We start from the raw sequence: 25,520 nt of genomic DNA, 5'->3' as shown, positions 1-25,520 counted from the left end.
ATATGGAGTTATTCTAGTTGTGTAAAAAAAAAAAAAAATGCTTTTACTTATGTAACTATAAAACCTCTGACCAACTATAAAACCCCTGACCTTCAAGACTGCCACTGCCAGAATATGTTCTGTAAAATGAACTCAGATGTAAACTTCAATCTAATAGAAACTAGGGTACACAATACCTCATGTCTTTCCTGGAAATATTTAGAACATGCACATGCAAATATATTAAAAGAAATTACAAAAATTGAAAATTCTTCCATTTGCTATTCACCATTCACCAAGACTGTGATAAGTAGCAAAACGTTGTGAATAGGTGTAAAGAACCAATTCTCTCGCTTTCAGCAACTTCCAGGTAAGAAGCATGTAAAGATAATTGTCAGCTATAATGCATTCTTGCTGATCTTGTGTCCAGTCATGCACAAACAGTATGAAGACATACTGTCTGTTGTTCTTGTTTTTTTGTTCTTGTTTTTTCAGTATTTTTTGTCTTGTTCTTTTCAAAAGTCTGAGTTTACATAAAGTATTTGTTTGTATTTCAGAGTCTTCTGCTCTCAATAAAGATGTGGAATAGAAGTTTTTCAAATTGAAGATCAAAACCAGCAGATGGCAGTCATCTCTCAAAGTTATCACACATCTTGGATTAGTTCTGTCTACCCTTTGACTGAGCATGACCCTCATAATCCTCAGTGAATGTCACACAAGCAGAAAGAATTTCTTATTTTCTTCGAATGCCTGTTGACAAATAAAGTCACGCAGAGAAAACAACTTTCATGGAATAATTGTATACAGATAGCCTGATGGCACAAACATGTCTGCGTGAAGGGCCAAGGTGAAATTTGCGGATACAATGCTAAATGTATAGGAGGGAAGAGAAGAACACAGTATTCAATCTCTCTTATGTTCTCAGGCTGTGCTTTAGCTCTCAGGTTTATGAGACATATGAGTGGATAGTGTAAAATTTGGCAGGGAGCTTAATCTCACCTTCGTGTCAGGACTTTTACATAAGAGATTTTGAATGACACAACAATTCATGGTTTACATGCTAATTGTGAAAATGTTGTGCAAAATCCTTCAAAGATAAAAACATATTGCAATTGCATTGCTGAATAGCTGTATAAGTTCTTATTTGACTTACCATTACCTAATAAATTGTCAAGACAAATTTAGTTTGAGAAATATATATATATATTTTTTTATCTTTGCTTGATTTAGGTCAATGAAAACAATAATAATAATAATAATAATAATAATAATAATAATAATAATAATAATAATAATAGATTTTATTTTATTTGTGGTCAAATCTCAAAGTGTTGCTGAAGCTTCTGGTCTCTTTAAGAATGTCTATCTTTCCTGATTTAAAGAAACTGTTTGAAAAATTCTCACGTTGGGGGCGTACCTCAATCCCTTTAATCCCTTTAAGTGAGAACGATATTTGACTTTAACTGTAGTTGCATCAGTACTGATGATCCAAAAAGAGAAACCCTTGCCTTCTTTCAAATACACTATTGATAGCTCTACTATGATGATCATTTTTTAAAATATTGGCAAAATAGGCCTCAAAATGGAAATGTTTTTGTTTCCACACACTTCTGCTTTGCTAAATAAAGCATTGGTTACGGTCATTTGAATTTCTAAGAGCTATATAGTCTAAGGAGAATATGGTTCAGGAGCCATCATTGATTGATAGGGAGTATGTCTATGACAAATGAAATAAAGGCGTGAATAACATGAGGTCAATTTCAAACAGTGCTTTTCCCATGAATACAGAGAGTTTTTAATGTGACAGCACTGTCATAATATCACATGACAGCCGGGGAAATTGAGAAATTGAGATTTTTAAAACGTACAGCCCAAGTCACCATACGATGCAGAAACGAAGAGTTAAAACACTTTTTATATGTGTAATATATACAAGTTTGAAAATCTGGGGACTGACAAAGAGACAGCTTTGGAGTTTAAGAAGACTGAGTTGCTGTGAACATTTCTTAAATACATGACTGCTATTTGCATTTGTGCATAAAACAGACATTCCAGGCACATTGGAAATCATGCGTAGTGTACCCCCGAGTCAGCAGTTTTCTTGTAAAAAAAGAGAAAAATATATAATAAAAAGAGATTTATAAAAACTATATTTAAAAAAAGAAAGAAAAGATAAACGAATGTACAATATCAATATACAGGAGGTAGTGTCTGTTTTTTTCAGTGTTTTTTGTTTGTTTGCCATCAGTCTGACTGTAGCCATGAAAAATCTGTTGAAGAACCGAGTTCTGTGGGTACTGATGCTGTAGATGGCAAGGTTATGCATATATTCTACCAGTCAACAGTTTGGACGCACCTTTTCATGCATTTTTTTATTATTATTATTTTTTATCCTTACACCTTTCTACACCGCAGATAGATACTGAAGACATCAAAAATATGCTTTTTTTTTTATGAAAGATGGCTATTTTTGAAGAATTTAAATATAAGACATGTTTCCGACATAATTCCATGTGTGTTTGTAGTTTTCCTTCCTTTGCCTTCAGTGAGAAACGGCAACGTCAATAGTCATGAGAATGGAAGAAAATAGATTAAATTCATAGGGTGTGTCCAAACTTTTGACTGGTAGTGGATGTTTTGTATTAGTCGCGACACCACGTAAACTGCGGTATTTGTCTTTTCTTTAACACTAAAAATTACGCAACAGTTAGCGTGTGTCTGGAACGCTGTGAACCAAAAATTTGTGAATATGAGAACAGAGGGGGAGAGCTGCGGTCACACCCGCTCCTGATTGGCCGCTTCGGCATTTGACATCCAGCGCAAGGTCCTTAAATAGCCAATCACAGCGTACTCGGCAGTATGTGTAGAAGCTACCGTAGGTTGACTGGCCTCTCTCGGTGGACGACCGCGTCCGAGCGACAGCCCGTCTCTACTCTTAACCTACTCACTTAAACCAAGCGCAATGGAGCAATTAAGTAGTTGACGTTTCCTGCTGCAACCTTCTCTTTTTAAGCTTTCTTCCCGTCCGATCACTCTGATCCGGTTTATCGACCCCTAAAGGCATTCCGACTTGTTAACGAGTTCCTCCTATCTGGCACCATGAAGTACATCATCGGCATCGGCGGGTGAGTTCCTTCCCCTACTGCATGAATGGAGGCGAGGTGAGGTGAGGCTAGGCTAGGCTAGCTCGCCGAGGCCGGAACACGTGTAGAGTGGCGGTCATGATTTCCTGCTTTTATTGTCGCCTAATTTGGTAGGTTGTAAACGCCACGTCCTGTTTGTTTTTTGTCAAAACCGGCACTCAGCGAATCCGCGGTCTTCCCGCTGTTTATGTTGACAACGTCCGTCTTCCGCTTGATTAAGCTGCCGAAGGTGACTGTTGATCCTAGGAGTGAATGGATGAATGAATGGAGCGTAGAAATGAGGAAGTACCGCTTCTTTGTGGGGCTTGGCCTTCTGTACGTGGCACTTACTAATATGTGAACGGCATGTTCCAAATCTGCTACGACTGCAAGTCTCGAGTTTTGGTTTTCTTAAGCAGTATCCCCGAACCAGAACAGAACCAACAGAACAGTTGATTCTGTTCTGTCGGAACCAGTAACGTGTCATGTCATTAATTTTTTAGTTCCCGGAGCTTCATAGAATGTCATCAGCGTTGCCTTTTGTCGTTTCTTTTACACACGCAGAGTCACCAATGGAGGGAAAACCACCCTCACCAACCGGTTGATCAAGAACCTACCCAACTGCTGTGTGGTCCACCAAGATGACTTTTTCAAGGTGAGTTACATGTAGACTTGGTCTACTGAGTTTTGCAAATGGTTATTTAAAGGGGGATTGCTATGAATAGCGCTGGAATGGTGCAAATGTGCTCTGTAAAAAAAAAAACACACAAAAAAAACAGACACCTTCCGTGGAGCAGTAGTGGAATGTACACAGGTACATCTTATCAATGTATGTTTCAGCCCCAAGATGAGATTGAAGTTGGCGAAGATGGCTATAAGCAGTATGATGGTAAGCCTGGGTTTTTAATGAGAGGCTTTGTGTGAATGTGTTTGTACATCGTGTGCTTGCTTCTGCTGCAAGGTCTCATTTGTCATCTGCATGCAGTTCTGGGCAAATGTACGCACTCGACAGTCTTCTTACTTGCGTCTTGCAATTTTTTTTTTCTCCACATTTTCCTCCGGTCCCTTCCCCGCCACCTCTTCCCGATTTTTTTGTTTGTTTGTTTTCCCTCCCATTTTTAAGTCATTACTGCTTTGGACATGGACGCCATGATGAGTACGATCTACGCGTGGATGGAGAACCCGGTGAAGTTTGAGAAGTCTCACGGCGTCAATAACACCCTGGATACTGAGATTGTCCCCAAGTCTGAACCGAAGGAGGAAGAAGAGACTCACATCCTCATCGTGGAGGGGTTTCTTCTTTACACCTATGGGTAGGAATGACCATACTTTTTTTTTTTTTTTTTTTTTTAATTATGCAATATTTATATCAGACCCTCTTACACAAGTAAAATGTCTTGTTTCTTCCAGACCTTTGATCGACGTGCTGAACCAACGCTACTTTATTTCCATCCCATATGAAGAATGCAAAAAGAGGAGGTGGTAAGTTCAAACCGAGTGCTGAGTTTAGTGGGCAGTCTATGAAAGTTCCCTCAGTAATGGTTGAATTATGTTTGTTCAGCGATAGGAACTACACAGTGCCAGATCCACCAGGCCTGTTTGATGGCCACGTTTGGCCCATGTACCTGAAACACAAGAACATCATGGAGGTATCAGGTGATGACATCTGTAAGTATCCTTTGTTTTTTAGATTGCCCGTTTATTACCTGTGTGTGTGTGTGTGTGTGTGTATATAAGAGACATGTATTGACTTGCTTTTCTGCTTTATTACAGTGCAGCTGGATGGAACCAAGTCAAAGGAGCAGCTGTTCAACTTTGTCTATGGTGACATCCTGAACAACATCCAGAAGTCTCTTTAAGAAAACAAATGTAAGTGAGAACCACATTTTCCAGTGTAAAATTTTACACTCCAAAGGAGTGTGTGGTTCCAAATTTTAAAAAAATGTGTCCGTTCTTTTTCAGGACATCAACTCAGTTGAAGGAGGGATTCATACCCTGCAAGCTTAAGACCCCCTTGCCTTAAGTTTCTACCTGGCAGCTCATTTAGCTCATAATTTTCTGCTATGATATTTATATAAAAAAAAAATAAAAAAAGGAAAACTGAACTTGCGGCATCCAATGCTAGCATGATTTTTATAACGACCATATTTATTGCTTTGCTACAGCCAACACTCCGAAGAGAGTTGATGGACATGTCCAGAAGATGTTTACATCTAGTTGCATATGTCAATAAATGATCTCCTTCAAATCTACTTGAACTACTCTTGTGATTCTTCTCAAAGTGGCACACTGTCCTACGATTGCACTGACTCCCTTTCTAGTTTTCACTGCGGCTTATCTGGCATGTTGTGCTTTGACAGCTTTCACTATCTCACCACTACCACCAGCAGCAGCAGTTGCTGGGAGTGAGAAGTGGAATCACACGGTGGAACCTTGTGACCTCGGAGCAACACGTGGCTAAATTTAAACCTGCAGACAATAAAAAATGGCTTTCTTTCCCTACAATGAAATTTGGAACGGACAAATTCAGTATTTGTCAAGACCTCTGTGACAAAAGGTCAATTTAGGAGCATAAATAACTAAGGAGTAGGAATGCTACTCTACATTTGTTCTGTTAGTGAGGCACAAGTTCATGTTGTTTTTCTAGTTAAATATTTGTCCTGTTCCAGACCTTCTGTTAACGTATTGTCAAGTCATCAAAATGCTGCCGCCCCCCCCCCCCAAAAAAAAAAACTGCATAGAAAGCTGACATAATCTCCAAATGTTCCGAGTGCTGGGTGTGTCAGGTCACAGGAAGTTTCACACCGTCCCTCCATTCTGCTGTAAAAGCATATGTTATGTAATCTTCCTATAGACGTCTGGGAAATGGGTCAAGGCTGTGTCCTATATGAGACATTCTCTCCCCCTTTATTTGCTTTGAGATGTTCTTCCTTGAGCAAGCAATAGTTTCAGTGTGTTCTTTATATCTTTGGACATTCATTTCACTTTCAAGTTCAATATTTGGAAATGCCACACTTTATTTGTTTTTCCTTTAAAGTTAGTTTTTCCCACTCTTGCATGTGACTGAAATGAAACCACCGCCCGCAGGCATTATAGTGCTTGTGCAGACGTCCACTGATTCCTTTGACAAACGCATCCACATACAGTATTATGTGCAAGCTGTGGTCAGCAAGTGAGTTCACATTGGTGTGACTGTTTATCCGGGGGCATCATTGAACACCAAATTTGTGATCCTTTGAAAATGTACTAAACTAACTTGCTTCAACATGAGAGAGAGGTGGCAAATGGCAGATTCAAAAACAGTTCTGGAAATTTACTTGCAATCTGCAACTTTTGATCATTGTGTCTCCTCAACATGGCTCAGTGTACAACAGATAATAGGCATTATTTATTGATTAAAAGTAAATAATATATATTATTTCATTTTAATAAATGTATCTCTTAATCCAAAAACATTTAAGCATATCATGATTGTATGATATGCAAAAAGCCTGCAAACCAACCAGCACAACCTCAAGTGAACTGACCTCCACCTTGGCAATGTTTTCTTTGGTTTTTCTCACTATATACAGCAATGTGATGGGATGCTTGTGGGTTTCAGAATTTTTTGTTTATTTGAAAACTGGGTCAGGGATTGCTTAAAACCGGGTTACTGTGAACTCATTGTCCTCAGACAGCATATTTCATGGTTCGATTGCACAGTGGTGATAGTGGGCATCATCTTCTGACACCCGGTCCGCCTCTTTGCAACCACCAACCCCCCCTTCCACTTTTCTCAACCACCACCGGTCGTAGGTTTAGCAGGATTGCAGGGCACTTGCTCTTTCGCTCTCTTTCTTTCCCTCTTTTTTTTTTTTGTCCATGTGTCTGTGTGCCCATGTCTGCATGGATGGTGCAGACATGGGTTCCATCCATTTATTCGTCAGCGTCCTGACACACCTACACTCACTTCTACTCACTGCATCCAAGAGCACAAAGAGGAAGCAGCTGTCTGCTGCGGTTGCAGCTAAAGTCAACAACACTATAAATCCTCCATTCACATCTCTACGGCTGCAAGGTTTGGATAATGGCATCACCTCTGGCCAGACAGGTCGCAGCTGAGAGACCGCAAACCACGATGGAGGTGACTTTTGATTTTTGCGGCCGCTCGCCTGGGAGCAATTTATTTGTCTCATTCGCAGGTCTGCAACGCACTCCTTCAAGATCCTCCCCTCGCTTTTTCTTTTTCAGACCCGACCAGAGAAAAACAAGAGCAGCGGGGGCACGCTCGGAGGAATTATTCACGCTGTCCCGCCACCGCAACTGTGCTGCTTCTGTAGAGCCCCCTTTTTTTTAGCAAGCGCCGTTTCTATATTTACACTTTTACTGCAGTCTTTGAGGAGCCCTGAAACCAGCCGTTCGTGCTATAAAACCTTTTGTGACGGTTTAGGGTTTTGTTGTTGTTTTTATTGTTGTTGTTACGAAAGCCTGTTTTGAAAAAGAGACTTTCTAAATTCTACACGGCTGTAAGCCGGCCTGCCAACACCACACCTGTGGGACTGATGTGACAAACGCCTTTTACACCCACTGTGGTTCAGCCATCCTGTCTGTGTTTACGCTGAGGGAAAACTGGCTTTGGCAGAAATTACACAACAGTGCAGACACAACAAGACTGAGTGACCCAAGCGTGCCATTGGACACTTTCTCACGTCTGTTGCTGCAACGCACAGGTTGTGGAAGAACAACAGTTTGGATCTTCTGTGGAGTCACATTTTCTAGTGGAAAAAGGTAGCGAAACAATAATAAACATTATGAAAGCCAGAGACCAAACGTGACTTAATTCAATGTTTTTACGTTGGCTACGTTCTATTATTGAATTGTAACAGACCAAACAAAGTAAAAACAGGTCTGAAAGGTCTGGGCTTAGTGTCAACCTGCCTGAGAAGATGTTAAAGGTTTATGCTGTTGCTATAATAAATAATATTTACCCATTTACTTGTCCAACAAAGCAAAATATACTTCAGTGGTGCTGGTTCTAAGGTACAGAGGTACAACGATGAACTTTCTTACTTCGTTAAACTTTGAGGCTTTTCATCACACTAATTAATTAAATTGATTTCTCAGTTTTAAAGTTGCAATTTGACATTGAACTACTGTATCTAAACTGCTGCAAACCTTTAGTGGAGATTATTGGTATTCAAAATGTGCCCAATTACCAGAAGATTTTAAAGGGATGTGAAACCCATCATTGAAATTTCTCCAGGCTGCGGAAACATTTTGGAGTGCGTTCAACTAATCCTGAACTTCATGAAGTCTTTGATGAATGTAGCTTGTGGCCTGCAGGCTACAGTGCATGATTTGTTTTCTGGACACTTTGATCACACCACACAAACAGTATAAGGTGTCATGATCAATACAATGGGTGAACTGTCAGTTTTATTTTGATCGTCTTGTCTTGATTGCGTAACATTTCCCACCTCTGTCCCTTTGTCCTCCCTCCACCTCCCTCAGGCCTTTGCTGATTGCCTGATGCTTTTCACCTGTGTCTTGTCTCATCGTGTATTGAAGACCTCAAGGTTGCAAGTGTCAGATTGTCTCCCTATAGTTGGCTACAGGAGGTGTCCTGTGTTTGTTCCTCATGCATTGTGTTTTATTTGAAATATTTGATTGTTTTTGTGGCTTTTTGGTTGTTGAGCCATTTTACGTTTCTGTTGCTTTAAGATTTAAGTTTTGTTTGTCCAATTTAGTAACATTTCTTTACTTCACGACAACTGTAATACCAGCTCTAGTCTATATATTGTATTGACATGTTCTTTTGCAAGGCAAGTTTATTTGTACAGCTCAATTCAACACAAGTTCATTCAAAGTGCTTTACGTAAACATTAAATGCAGCAAAACAGTAAAAAAAAAATATATATATATATATATATATATATATACAATGCAATAAAATAAAATGGGGAGAAAAAACAAATATGGAGGATAAATATGCCAAGAAAAATACGACAAAACTGTAAACCAGTTGGGTAGATGCTTTGTGTGTTATCTCCTTTCAAAAGCTGATTCTAAATATGACTTTTAAAGAATGATAATGAATGCTGTTGAGACTGTTGACACTTATGTAACAATTACTTCCCCCTTATGTGCCCAAATACAATTTAAAGTTACATTCTACTGTTTTTGCGTAGACGCGATAGCAACAAAGTAAACGGTTGTGCCTGACGCTTCCTTCTGCAACATCTGTTCGGCAAGAAACGCCAAATTACAAATGTTCTCCATGCCCACTCTCTCAGATTTGCGTATGCAGTTATATAAGAGCTGGTTGGAAAGGGAAAGTCACATCATCCGCCAGTCAAAACACCACTCGGAGATATGTTTTCCACAGTTTTCAATCTAGCTCTTGGTATGGCGCGGTGGACACCACCGCACCAACCAAATGGTAAAAACCAGGGTGCAATAACAACACGCTGCAGTCGTCAACTGTGTGGGCCTTGTGACGATCACATCCTGTTATGGTGTGTCTGGGTGAGGCCCAGCGCTGGCCCGTCCCAACGTGACCACAACCTCCCACTCCTCACCCGTCTGAATCACTGTTTACTGAGACAGGAAGGCAGTCCGCTATACGACATCATCTGCTGCCCCTGCTCCGTGCCTGCGTCTCACTTGTGGCTTTGGCAAAACGAGGTTTGTGTTTTCCCCGACGGCCAAGTTTCTAAAAGTGGACACGAGCTTAAAACCAAAGGCTTGGTGGATGGGGCCCAGCCTAGGAAACCACTACTGCCTCTCTGAGCCGAAGCCTTTAACACCTCCCTTGTCCTACAAAAACATAGACTTGTTCAATTTAGAATTATAATTTGGATCAGATCCGGATGGAGATCAGTGTCAAAAATATGGCAACAGGAAATAAAAATGTTCTTTTTTTGCTCTCATCTGTTGAATAAAGATTTGGAAGAAAAACTTTATTCACTGTAAGCAAGTCATAAAATAGCTGTATTTCAGCATTTTTTTCCCTTGTGTTTTCAAAGTCATTTCATTAGATATGATGGTCAATACCGTGGGGCTTCAAAGACACATATTTTGTTGTAAATTGTTCATTTTCAAATCATATTAAAGCACTTGTTTTCTACATATCTCCTGATATATTTTTTCCTCCTATGAGGTGGCTCACCGAAACACTCCATCCATCCGCTGCTGCTCCGGCCCCTCTGTCAAATTTTAGAAGCCATTGTGGCCCACCAGTCCAAAAGTTTGCCCACCCCTGGACGAGAGCATAACCTTGTGTTATAGCTTTGAATTCCTCAGACCCAGTTTTTAAATTAAAATGATACAATAAACAAACAATTAATGCTGTCCTTAGTTTTTTTTTTTACACAGGATCACTGTATTTACAGAAATAAACCAAAGAGTTGATACATTGAAAACTATACTGAAAATTGGGTTTTCACTGGCCTGCCTGACTTTCACCGGTGTGCAATCCCGTTAGCCTGATGTGTGCATTCTGGCCAGTTTGTGGTGCAGTTTCCGCTCTTGAGTGGGAGGAGACGGGAGTGAACGAATCCATGTTGGTTTTGACTTGAGTTTCTCGCTGCATTTTTTTTCTACGTGAAATAGATGGGGTGGAACACACACATGCTTATGTGTGGAATGTAACCTACTTTTCTATAAACAAACCCCTGGTTGTATGGCTGTGGTGTGACAATGGGGCATATAATGTGCTTGGCGAGAGACAGACGTGACATGGGTGGCTGAAAACATCTGACTGTTGTCCATGAGAGTTCAGGGTTCTTCGACAGGGCGTTGGGCAACTGGGGTAAAAGGAAAAATTAAATCAAACAAAAGCATCATAACAGGTCATAACGGTTGACTGGTATGAATGAAAACACTTCTGTATCTTGCATTGGAGACTATTGAGTGCTACCAAAGACAGGTGACCTTTGTTAAACGCATTTGTTTGGTTCTACATCAGAGGATGGATTAAACAGTCATAATATGTAGATACTCGCAACTGTTCGTCCTCAATCGTCCAGGTCATCTTCTACCTCAAGATGACCTCGATGACTGAGAACCTTCACAGACATGTAAAGTTTAGTGTTTGTTGTTACGTAATCACAACCGTGGCCGAAAGAGGTGTAGCATGTTGCGAAATCAGGAGGGACATTTACTTGATAGACAATACGAAGATACTTGTTTCACACGTTTCCGGTATGTCTGAAGCCCTTTGTTCGACACTGTCTTTGGAAATTAGACTGGAATGAATGTCAGCCTGTGGACGTTTTAGCGCCACTGTTTGGCTGAAAATCAGATTCTGGCAAGACAATCACTTTTGGGCATGACAGGAACCCAGCAGTCACTGAGTCATTCAAGACCCCAGGGCACACGAATATTAATACATGATGTATGTATGGGGAGGGAGGCCCAAACCGATTTTGAGTCATCGGGCCCAAATTGACCAGCTGCTCCCGCCAATGGAAGTAGCGAAAGCACCGTCATAGCGATCGTGTCTGCTGGGGTGAATTCTGGTCTTTGCTGACACCTACTGCACCGAAATACCTACTACAAACAGCGGTGGTCGGTGTAATGTAGGCCTGAAAGCCGAGATGTGACGCTCAATTGCGCCGTCTTGAGGTTCAAACAGTCTCTACAACATTTTGTACAGAAAAACGTGCCTTCCCTCGCAGCTCTTTGCTAGTCCTCTTTCAACACGAGAAGCTTTTAACTTGATTATCAGCATAGTTAAATAAGATATCATTAACATTTATTTATGCTTTTATTAATAACTATTTACAGATTAAAGATTTGGTTTATCCTACAGCATAGAAACTACCTCAAAGGCCCTCTAAACAAGTGTATTTATGTACACTCTGTGTAAAAGTGGCAAAGTTTGTTATATACAAACTAGTCATATATTATTTGTACATAATATGCAGTCAAGCACAATGAAGAAAAGCAATAAACAAACCAGAAGCAAGGCGACATGATATATTAACACAATTTTATTTAAAGAAAGCAAATGCATTGGCTCTCAAGTTGGTCATCAACTGACACGCGACTTTAATGCACTTGTTCTTGCCTCAGGGAAATGCTTGAGTTTGTGGTAGTGAGAAGTTTGATAGTGTCAAATACCAACATTTTATGACAGGAGTCAATCACTGGATGCTTTGTCCAGGCTGTGCTCGCGGGTTAAAATACTGTGTGTAAAGTCAAGTATTTTCCAAAGCTTTTTTTTTTTTTTTTTTAACGTGCGGATTGTTTTCTGGTTTCATTTTATTTGTTTGCGACTGTATCCAAAACATGGGTGGCTGCATGACAGACAACTTTAGAATCAGCAGGACCATTCACACGACAATGTGCTTAATTTGTTTGAACCTGAAATGAACATTCGACAGCTTAATCTAAAAAGGTTGCTGTATAAAAATATGCTAAGATAAGCACTAAAGCTTGAGAGGAAGGCAAAAAACTTTGGGAAATGGTCAGCGGAAATGTTATTTATAAGTAATATGCAATTATTAGGCTAACCTGTAAAACTATCCATACAAACAATCAAACCAGCAACACGGGGGAACCTTATGTCCTTTTTGCAGGTTTAGCAATAAGCTGCCTCTCTCTCTCCAGCTCCCTCTCCCGCTGCTGCTCCTTCTCCAGCAGCTCCTTCTGCTTCAGCTGCTGCAGCTTCAAAGCTCTTTTCTGAGAGAAACAACAGTCAGTCAATCAGCATCCATCCAAGAAGACTGACCCCTTTGTGCTTTACAACTATCAAAACACTCATAGTACCTTTAGTTTTGTTGTCCTCTCATGTATCGTGATCATGTCTTTCCTTATATTCACCAGTTTATTATGGTAACCCTTTGCCTCTGTAAACTAGAGTAAAAACATAAATCCTGAGAGTGGATACAGAGAACACAAACCAGGCAACGTATGCTCAAATAGAAATACAACCAAGTGTGAACGCACCAGTGAATTGAGGTCCAATAAGGCATTACAATCACTGAACTTGGTGACCTCTTGGTCGAGCGTGTCCAAGAGTATTTTCTGGTTTTGTCTGGGCAGAAATAGAGACAGATAAAGAAGTGGACAAAAACACAACTTCATCAAAATACACCAGAAGCTCAAAAATGAAAAGAGACCTGTTCCATGTAACCCTTCTGGTGGTTCACATGAATTTAGCCAAAATATCCGCTCGTGTTTCCTAGAAAGGAGCTGCGTTCATGTTAAACTGGTCAATGACCATATGACTGCAGCCACGATTGCAGTGTGACACTGAGTATCTTTGCAAAAGATATTGTTGCTGTTGCAAGACAAAAGTTAAAGTAAATAGTCTGCTAAAATGTCAGCAGAGCATTCTGGGATTTGTAGTGTTAGTGGTACATGTGCTGATTGATACATTGACAGTAGAATGCATATAAATGTACTGATATGAAAAATGAAATACCTAAGAACTAATCATAAACTCATTGGTTTGGATACAAACAACTCACATTTTTACTGTCATGTGCACTGGATAGCAAATAAATAAAAGTTAAAAAGATAACTTAAGGCAAACTTTAAGAAGCATGAGCTTCTGCCCTCACACTATTTTCAATAAATGAGTGAATGAGTATTCTGACACCATGATCAGTGCAATACTCACGTGAGTTCTAGGAGGGCTCGCTTTGAGTTCTGGAAATCTGGCAGGTAGTGAGCGAGTAAACCTCCTGTGAGTTTGTCCACAGCCTGTCTATCCACAAACACATCTTCTGCAGGGACTGTTCTTTCCAGCTGTGCAGACGTGTCTTGTTCCAACTGGAGATCTGTGACAAAAGTGTGATGCAGAAGGATCTCTAAAAAAAAAACCCTCTGATCTTAGGACACTAATTATTGGTGTGTTGATACTTCATCTACCATATAAAGAACAGATGATGAGCAGCCAGTTAATCTTATACTAATTTGATTACTTTTTCCTTTAACTTGCAGCTACCTTTCTGGTCAAAGTTTCTGTATTTAAAGTGTAACATTCTTTAGGGAGTGGAACGTTAAAGTGTAAAGTACAATCAGTTAAAATACAACCATTTTCAGTGCTCTGATGTATTATTGACATAATTTAAATCAGATCATTCGATGTCTTTTTTTTATTTTTTTATTTTGTAACATAGCAGCGTGATGCGAAGTGATGACATTTCTGTATATAAACAAAAGCAGAACTGTACAACAATGACTTACAACCCCCCACCCATCACTCTGCTCACATGCGGGATGCACTGACGCATTGAGACATGACCATAACAATAAGCAGAATGCAAGTTTCACATTTTCCCCCCACACATACCTTCACTATATGGAGGTTCACAGAGGGACGACGGTCCCTCATCCTTCATTACCTCCTCATCCATCTGCATTGGCTACTGATTAGCCTACACGGCTTTTAGAACCTGTTAAAAAAAAAAAAAAAAAAAAAAAAAAATTAAAAAGGCACAACGTCACACTGATGGCAGCTCTACAGTCTCGCCAGATTAGGATTTATGAGTGGCACTTTTTGAAAAATCTGATAAATGCTTACTACAACGTCGAGCGTCCAAACATCGAGGACTGTCAAACTAGCCTGCTATGCTGCCTGGTAAAGCGCATCAACACACAGCGTCAACGATACTGTCGCCATTAACTCAAGTCAACGCGGTCTCGCTGTGTTAGTTCCCTTTCAACATTAAACGCCTGAAACCGTTACTTTATTGACGAAAACAAAAAACAGAAATGGACAACGACGAGCTTTTTGGATGTGTCGTTTCGGTTCGGTAAAACAGCTGTCATGTGACTAGTGCTGCTCAGTCAGGCGGTTCCTGTTTTAGTGCGAGCGAAACCAAACTTGCTAGTGTTACTTCCGGCTGAGGGCGCTGTTGATGATGCGAGTCTGATGTATCGTCGTTTAACAGATTCAGTGTTAGTTTTTTCTTTGTATTTAAAAACTTTAGGAACTACATCCGGCGGGTAAGTAGATGTTGTTTCTTGTCAGATGTGAGATGCCTTGCTCACGGAGTTGTCAGTTTGTCACAAAATGATGTGACAAGCTTCCGGATGAAAGGTTCCTAGCCTAGCGCCCCCACGGCTGTTTAGCCAACGCTTTTTATGAGATGACTGGAGAAGTCAAACGCTATTAAGCCACGTGTTGCTATTAATGATTACAAGAAAACACACGATTGTTACACGAGGAAGCCCTGCCATATTTATGGCTGACAGTAAAACAGCAGGCCGGGCGGTATCTCGTAGAGAAACTGCTGATGTTTACGCAAACGTTCGGGGATGCTGTCTGTCTGTAATAATGGTTTGGATTTATACAGCGCTTTTCTAGGCACTCAAATCACTTTACATTGAACCCATTCGCACCACATTCACACTGGTGGTGGTGAGTTCCTTGTGTAGCCACAGTTCCCCTTCCTGGGGCAGACTGACGCCATAAAAAAAAATAGGTAAAAATGAAAGGAAAAACAAAAACGGATTTGTTTTTTTTTTTTTCAATTTTATAATGTGGTAGGAACTCTGAAATGACATAAATCAGGAATATTGAACTTTTAACTATTATACATATGCATAAAAAAATGTGGAAGTCATTGACTTCCAGTGTCTTGCCCAAGGACACAACGACAGACTGGGAAAGGAGCGGGATTTGAACCGCCAACTTTTCGGTCATTGGACAAGCCACTCTACCACCTGAGCTGCAGTCATTATCTTTTCTTGTTTGTTTCCATCCATCCAGGTGAAATGGAATAGCACTCCCAAGTTCACAAACCCTACCTCCCTCCCGCCCTCGCCTTCCTCCCGTGGCGACAGTGTCAATGATTACCTCAGAGGACTGTGAGCAGTAGACCGTGGTCGGAGACATTTCAGTCGCTGAAGATGTCAGCTGGGAACTTCTTCAGCAAGGTGCGCTCCACCTTCAGGAGGGAGCAGAGCGACTGGGACCTCAGCGACACGGCTCCCTTCGAATTCTCCGACGAGCTGGTGGACGACGATGGGCCCAAGTTCAACAAGCTCAAAGTGGTGGTGTCCGGGGAGATGTCCGATTACTCTGCCGGAGCTCCGTCCAACGGGGTGGCCGTCAACACGCTGGTGGTGACTGACGATGACGACTCCTTGCTGGAGTCCTCCTCCATCCCGGGCTTGAACATGGACCCGTGTGAAAACTGCTCCAAGAAGAGGGAGAAGATCAAACACAAGAGGATTATGAAGAGGCTTGCTATTGCAGCGGTGCTTTATATTCTTTTTATGACGGGTGAAATCATAGGTAAGCATGTGCATGGTTGAATCTCTTGGTGCGCGCGCACACGTGTGTGCCGTGTCTGTAAAATGTGTTGTGTGATCCCTGCAGGACAGTCAGTTCCCATTATAACTTGTGATGTGCACACAGAAAGAGTTATGTTTTTATTGTGATAACAGGCAAGATATAGTTTTTAGAGTAACATCTAGAGATATTGGACTTTTATTGCTTTACATGACAGATTTTACAAGTTCCTGAAGAGTAGCTGGGAGATAGTCTGGTACCTCTGGACGACGTGAAACATCAACCTTTCTGAAACTAGCGCAGCAAAGTTACTGTTTCACTAAAGAAGTTCAACAGGTTTACTGTCAACCTTTCCACTTTCATTCACATTCAGTTTATTGCAACAGAGCGGATGTTGTTGAGGGTGAAAAAAATGATTCAGTCTTGATAATTAGTCTTTGCCATTACACCTAATGTGGTATTACCAGAAACTATATTCTTTTTGCAATTTCTCAATAATAAGTCAACATGGGAACTGACAAAAGCAGCATTGTATCTAATGAACTGCAGAAAAGCAAATGCATGACATACTTGAGTAAAATAGTGGTGACTAAAGAAATCAGCCTTAAATAACTTTTAACTCAACACAGTGTTTTCGCAGACTTGAATGGCTGCGCATCTTAATCACCAGCCACTGTTGTACTGGTCCCATGATTAGATCAGACATAGTCATGCTGTGCACTTTGACAAAGGAAGAGAAAATGGTGATTAATCTGTTCAGTCACAGTGAAAACACACAAGACCAGACTGACTGTCATTGTCTTGGGGTGTTTCCTACAGGGAGACAGTGGACAGGAAATCAAATATATGTCTTTCATTCATCTTCTACACTGGCTTTCTCTTGCACTCAGGGTCATGGGTGTTTTGCTGTAGTCCATGCCAGCTGTCATGGGGATAAGGCAGGGGGCACTCTGGACAAATGGCCAGTTGGAAATATATTAAAATAAAACAACAACAGCATAGCTCTTGTTAAATAGTAGTTCAAGCAGCTGCCATGTTAAAAGTCCAGTCTAAGGCCTCCATCAACTTTCTGTGGTATATTTCATGCCATTGGGAAGAGTTTGACATTACTCAGTCAACATTGCATTTCCTTTACAGCAACCAAGATGTGACCGCAGTAGATACCAAACCCAACAGGTTGGATTTATTGCATTCTGTCTGACAGGATACATGCAGCCCTACATAGCGCTGTCCTTATCAGCATATCAGAAGCATGTTGGAAGCACCGATGGTAGATAGTGCCAGTCCAACCAGTATTTCCACTTAATGTTGAGAACTGTTTTGCCCTCTTATTGACTGCGCTGCATGGTTAATCCTCACAAAGCGCTCTACTTGATTTATCCCAAATGTTGCCTCTATTTTCAGGTGGTTATATGTCAAACAGCCTGGCCATCATGACTGATGCCGTGCACATGCTCGCAGACGTGTTGGGCATTCTGTTCTCTCTCTTGGCCCTGTGGCTCTCCACCAAACCGCCCTCCAAGAAATTCACTTTTGGGCTGCATCGCCTCGGTGAGTCTCCGACTGCAGACACTCGAGCGCCCCTCTGATTTCTGCCTTCCCCTCGCACCCACACTTCTTTTCACCCGTATGAGACAAAATGTCTTCTGTTCACACTGGTGAAGTTGCTCCAATTGCTCCAGGAACACATGAATGCTTTTGCTAATTCTGTCAAAAGTGCTATTCTTTCTATAACCAATTTATGTGTGTGTGTGTGTTTTGCTGCAGAGGTTGTGTCTGCAGTCCTGAATGTTGCACTTATTTACATTTTGACGGCCGTATTGGTCTATGAGGCGGTGCAGAGAACGGTACACCAAGAATTCGACATAGACGGAGATGTAATGCTCATCACTGCAGCCGTGGGAGTCGCTGTCAACTTAATGTAAGGGAAAATCTCAATGTGTTCAACGGTTCAGTCTTAGCACCTGTTTTCAAGTTCACTCTGCGTGCTACTTGATTCGATTGGAATCCATGAAATTCGATGCTCTGTGAACCAAACCGTAACTGTCACCATCACTTGTTTTTTCAGAATGGGCTTCTTGTTGAACCAAGGGGGCCACCTCCACTCTCACGGCCACGGTCACTCTCACGGCCACGGTCACTCTCACGGGGCTCCTGCCGCCTCCAGCTCAGCGTCCGGTCAGCCGCAGAGGCAGCAGGGCAACCTGGCTGTCAGGGCAGCCTTCATTCACGCTCTGGGAGACCTCTTCCAGAGTGTCGGCGTGCTCATAGCTGCCTACATCGTCCGCTTCAAAGTACTGGGTCTCCTTTCAATCATCTTATCACGCAGTTTAATCATTTAGTTCTGATGAATAAAATAATGATGAATTCTTCTGACCCCACAGCCAGAGTTGAAGCTGGCAGATCCCATTTGCACCTACATCTTCTCTGTGCTGGTGCTGATCACCACATTCCGCATCCTCCGTGACACAATAGTCATTGTGCTCGAAGGTAGGTCCCATTTCCTGAGTCCAGTCAGCTTACATTTTTCTTCCGAAGGTCATGTTGGTCTTCATCTCCTGCTGTGTTAGGCGCTCCCAGGCATCTGGACACAGCGCGAATTCGAGAGGACCTCCTGAAGCTGGAGGACGTTCAGTCGGTGGACGAGCTGAACGTGTGGGCCTTGACTGGCGACAAGACTGCGGCGCTCGTGCACATCCAGCTCAGTGAGTAGCGACATGACGTCAGTACAACAGTTCATCGTTAGGAAGGTGACAAACTGCTGGCAGTATTCAGTTAAGTGATAGTAACCTTTGGTTTTTTTCAACAGCATCACTGCCTTCTGGCTCAATTGTAGAGATAAACCGTAAAATGTTTATTCAAAGCAAATTCATTTCTAAAAAATTAAAAAAAAAAATAAAGATGTTGGTGCTGTGTTACAATTAGTTATTAGTTATAGTCCTAAGGCCAAAGGTTTGTGAACTCAGAGTTTACAGTTTGTGGTTGTGGTTGAAAATGAAATATAAGGACATAATGAAAACACACCTGCCCCCTGGTAGACTCCTGATCTGATCTGAATTACCTTTTCAGGTAATTGACACTAACCAGATAACAGTGTCATTCAATGAAGTAGTCATTTATAACTAGCCATGATCTCCCTGGGAAGTAACACAGCACCCTCTCGCTTATAGGATCCTCCACCAAAGGACATTGCTCGAACACAAACAATAGATAGTGCAAGTATATTGCAGAGCAAACATCGCTGACATTTACACCTGTGGACAATTTATAGTTGCTGAATCACTCAGTGTGCATGTCTTTGCGACCTTATTGCCATGAAGCGACAGTGTTAATCACTTCACTGTTCATGTTTCAATGACAGTTTTTCGCAAAATAAAAGCAGTATTTTTTTTTTTTTAAATAAAATAATTGCACGAAAAGGTGTGTCCAAACTTCTGACTGGAAGTGTACATAGAAATAACTTATCTCAGGAGCTGATTATATTGACTTCCCTTTTCTGGCAAGCGTTTACGGTAAAATGAAGAATCAGTTTTAGCAGGAATCAAAAAAACCAAGAGCTTTTGCAAGAGGCTGCAAACAGAGAGCTAAAGTTTTCTGGAGATTTATCAAGGTGGTTTCATGTTATGCCTGAGCCAAATGCGCTTGACTCTATTTCTGTCTTTGCAGCGCCCTCTAGTGCTGAGAATTGGGAGGACGTCCAAGCGAAGGCTCGCCACCTGCTTCTCCACACCTACGCAGTCACAAAGTGCACAGTGCAGGTCCAGACCCACAGACAGAGGGTGGTGCGCAGTTGCACGCACTGTCACCAGCCAAGCGCCTAAAGTGACAGAGTGCTTCCACAGACTTCCACAGTGCATTTCACAGAACCACACGGCCCAAACAGTCCACAGAGGGCCTGGGTGCTGCACCGCAGCTGCAGCTAAGTGCCTCAGCTCTGTGTTCGAGTGGAAACGCAACTTCATGTCAATGGGTTTACCGTTGGAACCTCATGCGAGTTTGTTCCCGCAAAGCTTCTTATGAGTGGAGTTTGAATTCTGCTGTCTTGTCAGCTGAGAAAGTGAGGAATGAAACCGTCGACTCGCCATTAATGCCTCGTCAAGCAGCTGATTATTTGGTTCTTTTGTTCTTGTGTTCAACGTTTATTTTATGAGCGTGTGGGTCATGAGTACCTCATTAGAAATGATAATATTTGGTCGCTGCAGACCTGCAGTGCATTTATTACTTGTGGCAAAAGAGAAGCTAAAAATATTCTCAAGGTGTCTTTTTGGTTCATGTATTTCACTTCGTTATTAATATTCTACAGTTACTGTCTGTCCTTTTTTCCTGCTAATGCTGCCTACACTCATCACACTGATAAACTAGAAGCATTACTTTTTCTTTTAAATATCTTTCTTTTTGTTGCTGACAATCAGAAGCGTCACTGACCTTGAATATATGCTGCAGTGTTTTGCCTGTCTTCATTCAGTTTCAGCCTAACACCTTTAAATCTTTCTTTTTTTCCCCCCCCTTATCATTGATTGTATTAGTAGAGAGTGTGAAAAGACTTTAAGTCATCAGTATTTGCGAGTTGCGGTGATGTTCACAGGGTGAGCGACAGGACGAGGTTTGTGTTATAATTGCCAACGATGGTGTTGATAGTATTTTGTCTGTTGAAAAGTGGCTGAGGGGCGTTTTGGATGTTTCTGATGACGGATCATCCACAGAACCAGGAACCGGGTCACTTTTAATAAAGTATTTAATCATTTCTGTGCGTCTCATCTCTCTCTCTCTTTGCTGTACAGTGATTACACGCACACATTGCGCTACTTGCATTTGCGCGTCACCCTTTTGTCAGTTATTGACAAACTCGCCTTTTGTGGCTGCTGTTGGCCCACAATGTGCTAGATGTTGTGTTCACGTGTCAACACTAGATGGCAGACGTGTGCAGGAGCGGCTGCATTTCTCTCTGTCCGTTGCGCGGTCGCGTTCGATAGACTTCTCTAAGTTTTGCATTTCGTGTCGAGCTGCCACCGAGGGCCATTTGTTGAAAGTATTTAAGTCGTAATGTATCGTAAAAAAAAAAGTTTTGTTATTCTGTTAAATGATTCAATTTGTTGAACTTGGAACTACAAAGGTTTCATATTTTTATTTAAGGATGTGAAATTGTCGACAACATAGCAACACAGATGTGTTTCCATTCAGTGCTTCGCCTGCCAGGAAGATGACTTATTTGAAACTAAATGTGGTTGATGTTTGCGTAAGCTGGGAGTGTCTCGGTTTCCAGGCGACACACAGGCCAAAGGCAAGCAAAAAGACATCGTTTATAGCGTTTGCTCTTCTTATTGTGAGGAGTCAGAGGGCCATAAAGAACAATAAAGTTCACTGTCTGTCGCCGGTCCGATCTTAAAACAATATAGTTAATTTCTGTCGAGGGGAGGGGCTAAACGAGCGGTTTGCTTTCAGGGGCAAACTGACTCAAAGGCAATTTAAGGGGATTTTCATCTCTCACCTCCCTCATTCTGGCTTGCCCATCACTTCCTGGTCACATGGTCTGTGGTGTCACACTCTCTGTGACCCAGTCACGTACACATTCTTTTCAACCACACACACCTTCCTCTTTTATAATCATTTCCTTAAATAACCAGTCTGTTGCTCGCAGTTCAGTTCAGTCTCTTTGTTCTTATTGGAGGGCATGAAAAGCAGTGAATTTATTCTTAAACCACACATTGATATGTGTACTATACTATAGATTATAGTGCCTCGTATCACACTCATAACAGGACACATGTAGCTTTTAAGATTGGACAAGAAAAAGTCAGACAAACAAATCTACAACAAAGCAAACGTGTCAGGAAAACCATATAGGAAGGTTAACATCAGAAGAAAACGGCCTCGTCAGTGCTGTGTCCTCTCTCCCCTCCTCCCTCCTTTCTCCGTTTAATGATTCATGCCAATCATTTAGGAGAAACCCTCAATGCATTCGGGGGATGGTGTTGTTGGTTTCTCTCCTGAGGTATCAGATGGACTGTAAAAGCATTGTCTGTCTGGCACAATGCTCAAGCACCCCTAGACTAAGCAGATGTGCACCTGTCCGTTACCCTGACAAAACTGATTACGGCTGTCCCAGCCTGGCACTTTCCAGATGGACAATCAGTCTAAAGGTCCCTGGATTGCAAATCCAAATTGTCCTCGGGTGACTAAATTTAAGAAACAAAGGGCTGATCAATAATACCATTTGGGATTAGAATGCATTTCCTTCTACGTGCACTCTTGAAATTGGCCCTTCTCCTTAGAATAACTCTGCGGAGTAAAAGTTTCTAAAAATTCACTGTTGCCTTTTAAAGTACTTATTAGTTTTCCTTATAATTTTCTTTTTATGTTTCCTATGTTCTATTTTATTACATTCTATTCTATTTTCCTTAGGATTTTTTTTATTGTCTTCATTTGTTTTTCTATCTATCTATCTGGTTTTCTTTTATTGCTTTTGATTGTAATCAGTTTTATTGTACATTTATGGGGCATGACCACATCTGAAAAAAAAAATCCTTGGTAGGGATACATTAAGTTGCAGAGAATTAGCAAAGGTAATACTGCCACAGTTTTAAGTGAACAATTTGCGTTGTGCTCTGGAAGAAACATTCTGAAAAGATTTTCTTTTAAGATTCTGGGTCACAATCATTTTTCAGTTCGAGTTAACTTAAAGTGAAATGAGTTCAGTTTAGTTAAATGAAAAAGCCTCTACCTGCATACTGAATAAGGCTATTGCCAACAGCCAATTGGACTGGTGTAGCTTAGCATTTGGCATTTAGCTTTGTCCACACAAGCTTTATTCCAATGTGAAGAGAAACAAAATCCCAACTCGTTTGCAGTGGGTCACGTTAGTTGAGGGGATAGGGTCAGTAAACAGACAGTTCTTGAACAATGTGTTTGGATGGCAACAGATGGTACTGGTGCAAATACAAACACCCCTGTGTGAATTGTGTGAGCTGCCCATTTAAAATTCTGCAATGCTATGAAGCTTGATTATTCTCAAAATGTTTGTCTCATTCCTTTCATTGTCTTCCTACATTTTTTCTACAAATGTGTGACTGATAAATGAATTGGATAAATCGCAAGTGGCTGACAAAACCACAAACTCATGTCTCCTTGTCTCCATGTCATCAACATGGAGTAAAAACCCTCATCAGAATTTAACGTTAAGAGTTTGTTACTTTTTTTTGTGTATCTTTTCAATTGCAGACTAACTGAAAAACCAAAACAAAATCCTACCATTAAATATTTGATTTGAACAAAAAGAAACACAGCAGAATGTAAAACATAATAACTTTCATTGTCAACTGACACTGTACAGTACATCACTCACATTTTTACATTCACATAAAGGAAAATTGTTCATTGAAACGACCAGAATTCTCCTCAAAGAAAATGATACAACCTGTGTCACATAAATACATGTTGTTCTATGGTGTACATTAGCTTCATATCACCTCTTTGCAGTATGAGTGTCTGTTACAATTGTGTTCATACTCATGAGCGTTGGATGACCTGGAGCTGGACCAAAACAGAACAGTGTGAACCCCCACCAGTGTAGCAGAAGCATCTCCGCACACTGGGTGTCACATCGTCCTAGTTTGTGCGAAAAGGATTCTGTTAGACTGATGGGGGACTGGCATGTCGTCAAACTGTTGATCGGTCAGGCGGGTGTCTGCTTTTCTTGCTACTTGGTCATGCTCTTCACCAACTGCAGCTCCTCCACTGGTTTCCACTTCTGATTGATGGTGATAATCTGCAGAGAAATTCCAGAAAAAAAAAAAAATTATAAAAAAAAGTAAAGCGTGTAATGGCCCATTTGCAGCTGCACAACAGAAAAGCCACACATTGAATGAGTAAGTGGGTGTTGCAGCGCACCAGTGCAAATATCATTATTCTGACGTCACCAGAACAGCCTGGTACTAATTTGATAACGTTTCTTTCTCAGTGACTCAGCAACTTTTGCCTGCAGGCTGGTACCTGCTGCTTGTTTTGAAATGGCAATAAATGAAATCTTGTTAGCTATTTGTAAAACTCCTAAATACGTTAATTGTGTTACCTTTTGGGGTTTTGACGGGTCCACTCTCTCCCATGGTTCTGGATTACTGGTTTTATTCAAACTGCAATTGATAAATGTTGGCAGAGGCTCATGTATAAGTAATCAATTCCAATCTAGATCAAAGGCTCAACTTAAAGCACATTATGTTGTAGTTTGATTGCAGTAAAATCAAATTAGATGTTTTTAAAAAATTACCATAGACACTCACATGACATCAGTTTTAGTAAATAAAAAGTAGAAAGCCGTGGAGGTAGCCCCTGCTGCTGCGAAAGCCATAAACCCGATCAAAGGGATCAGCTGAAACGAAAATAAGAACAAAAAAATATATTAGAGTGGTAACAAATAATGAACAAATATAGATAAAATAAGATAACTGCAACAAATCCTCGGTTAATTGTAAATAAAGGTTCATCTTAAAATAATCTTACCTCCTTCTTCTTCCTCAGCATTTGGAAAAACCCAACCATCTTTACAAAAATCCCAAAGTCCTGAAATAGATGACAAGTTCTTGAATTTATGACAAATTACTGCGGCGCTTTAATTGATGAGAGGGTGAACGTTTTAGACGCAGCTGTGCGCGACAAGTCTCACCTGCTGCTGCTGTGAAGTCCTTCAAGTCTGTCGGATCAGCATCCGGTGAGCGCGGCTGATAAAGGCAGGATGAGAGCGAAGTACGCGCTTGAAAGCACGTACACACACACACACACACACACACACACACACACACACACACACCGCTTCCTGTATCGAAATACTGCGCTGGATTTCAATTGATCATCAAGTCAACTGCGGATGATCGATGTAGTTTATGGGTGTATGGCGCCCCCTTGTGGCTGTATGCGAGGACTGAAGATGAAAGGCTTTTGCAGGGGTGGGCAAACTACGACTACTTAATAGTAAGTAAGTAATGCAATAACTGTATTTCATCCATTTTTTCAGTGCTTTAAGTCATTTCAATAAAGAGCCAAATACCATGGGGACATATTTTCTTCTAATTTTGCTTTTGTCCATTTCCAATTGACATTATAACACTTTTTCTACACATCCCAAGATTTTATTTTTTTCCCTGTGAGGTGGGTCACCAAAACACTTCATCCTTCTGCTGCTTCTCCAGCCCCCTCTG

The 25,520-nt window shown here is 41.1% G+C and overlaps 4 protein-coding genes across 6 annotated transcripts; 2 read left to right on the top strand and 2 right to left on the bottom strand.

Annotated features, from left to right (window-relative positions):
* Positions 1-2,847: 2,847 nt before the first annotated feature.
* On the top strand, positions 2,848-5,353 carry mibp2 (muscle-specific beta 1 integrin binding protein 2). 2 transcript variants are annotated; one of them, XM_076049144.1, is made up of 8 exons: positions 2,850-3,104; positions 3,666-3,756; positions 3,942-3,990; positions 4,225-4,414; positions 4,512-4,583; positions 4,663-4,769; positions 4,875-4,970; positions 5,064-5,353. In XM_076049144.1, the coding sequence occupies exons 1-7, from the start codon at positions 3,079-3,081 to the stop codon at positions 4,958-4,960; spliced, it is 621 nt and encodes a 206-aa protein (XP_075905259.1). In that variant the 5' UTR covers positions 2,850-3,078; the 3' UTR covers positions 4,961-4,970; positions 5,064-5,353. The 2 variants fall into 2 exon arrangements, with proteins under 2 accessions (XP_075905268.1, XP_075905259.1); XM_076049153.1 differs by lacking the exon at positions 3,942-3,990 and having other exon boundaries at positions 2,848-3,104.
* Positions 5,354-12,058: 6,705 nt separating this feature from the next.
* bloc1s6 (biogenesis of lysosomal organelles complex-1, subunit 6, pallidin) lies at positions 12,059-15,184 on the bottom strand. 2 transcript variants are annotated; one of them, XM_076049173.1, is made up of 6 exons: positions 15,084-15,184; positions 14,383-14,485; positions 13,708-13,867; positions 13,032-13,119; positions 12,852-12,938; positions 12,059-12,764 (listed from the first exon to the last, which is right to left on the bottom strand). In XM_076049173.1, exons 2-6 carry the CDS (start codon positions 14,450-14,452, stop codon positions 12,645-12,647), a joined length of 525 nt encoding a protein of 174 aa, XP_075905288.1. In that variant the 5' UTR covers positions 14,453-14,485; positions 15,084-15,184; the 3' UTR covers positions 12,059-12,644. The 2 variants fall into 2 exon arrangements, with proteins under 2 accessions (XP_075905288.1, XP_075905280.1); XM_076049165.1 differs by lacking the exon at positions 15,084-15,184 and adding an exon at positions 14,614-14,855.
* Positions 14,939-21,073, top strand: slc30a4 (solute carrier family 30 member 4). Its single transcript, XM_076049102.1, has 8 exons — positions 14,939-15,038; positions 15,805-16,332; positions 17,734-17,880; positions 18,097-18,250; positions 18,398-18,623; positions 18,714-18,819; positions 18,900-19,034; positions 19,996-21,073. The coding sequence occupies exons 2-8, from the start codon at positions 15,945-15,947 to the stop codon at positions 20,148-20,150; spliced, it is 1,311 nt and encodes a 436-aa protein (XP_075905217.1). The 5' UTR covers positions 14,939-15,038; positions 15,805-15,944; the 3' UTR covers positions 20,151-21,073.
* A 2,548-nt stretch (positions 21,074-23,621) lies between these two features.
* On the bottom strand, positions 23,622-25,146 carry coxfa4l3 (cytochrome c oxidase associated subunit FA4L3). Its single transcript, XM_076049181.1, has 5 exons — positions 24,989-25,146; positions 24,826-24,885; positions 24,606-24,694; positions 24,398-24,458; positions 23,622-24,094 (listed from the first exon to the last, which is right to left on the bottom strand). The coding sequence occupies exons 2-5, from the start codon at positions 24,862-24,864 to the stop codon at positions 24,026-24,028; spliced, it is 258 nt and encodes an 85-aa protein (XP_075905296.1). The 5' UTR covers positions 24,865-24,885; positions 24,989-25,146; the 3' UTR covers positions 23,622-24,025.
* Positions 25,147-25,520: the final 374 nt, after the last annotated feature.

The sequence above is a fragment of the Nelusetta ayraudi genome, unplaced genomic scaffold (assembly GCF_046127955.1).
Source record: "Nelusetta ayraudi isolate G7.1 ecotype Tasmania unplaced genomic scaffold, CSIRO-AGI_Nayr_v1 ptg000005l, whole genome shotgun sequence".
NCBI classification, from domain to species: domain Eukaryota; kingdom Metazoa; phylum Chordata; class Actinopteri; order Tetraodontiformes; family Monacanthidae; genus Nelusetta; species Nelusetta ayraudi.
Note: the sequence above shows the minus strand (reverse complement) of the source record. Positions and strands in the feature narration are given on the sequence as shown.

Coding starts and splice junctions, on each gene's coding strand:
- coxfa4l3 (XM_076049181.1), bottom strand. CDS start 24,864: ATGGTTGGGTTTTTCCAAATGCTGAGGAAGAAGAAGGAG. Junction 24,695..24,825: donor TGCTGAGGAAGAAGAAGGAG/GTAAGATTATTT, acceptor TTTTCGTTTCAG/CTGATCCCTTTGATCGGGTT. Junction 24,095..24,397: donor ACCCGTCAAAACCCCAAAAG/GTAACACAATTA, acceptor ATTTCTCTGCAG/ATTATCACCATCAATCAGAA.
- slc30a4 (XM_076049102.1), top strand. CDS start 15,945: ATGTCAGCTGGGAACTTCTTCAGCAAGGTGCGCTCCACCTTCAGGAGG. Junction 17,881..18,096: donor TTTTGGGCTGCATCGCCTCG/GTGAGTCTCCGA, acceptor GTTTTGCTGCAG/AGGTTGTGTCTGCAGTCCTG. Junction 18,624..18,713: donor CCTACATCGTCCGCTTCAAA/GTACTGGGTCTC, acceptor CTGACCCCACAG/CCAGAGTTGAAGCTGGCAGA.
- mibp2 (XM_076049144.1), top strand. CDS start 3,079: ATGAAGTACATCATCGGCATCGGCGG. Junction 3,757..3,941: donor ACCAAGATGACTTTTTCAAG/GTGAGTTACATG, acceptor TGTATGTTTCAG/CCCCAAGATGAGATTGAAGT. Junction 4,584..4,662: donor GAATGCAAAAAGAGGAGGTG/GTAAGTTCAAAC, acceptor ATGTTTGTTCAG/CGATAGGAACTACACAGTGC.
- bloc1s6 (XM_076049173.1), bottom strand. CDS start 14,452: ATGCAGATGGATGAGGAGGTAATGAAGGATGAGGGACCGTCGTCCCTC. Junction 13,868..14,382: donor TGAACCTCCATATAGTGAAG/GTATGTGTGGGG, acceptor CTTTTGTCACAG/ATCTCCAGTTGGAACAAGAC. Junction 12,765..12,851: donor AGAGGACAACAAAACTAAAG/GTACTATGAGTG, acceptor TGTTTCTCTCAG/AAAAGAGCTTTGAAGCTGCA.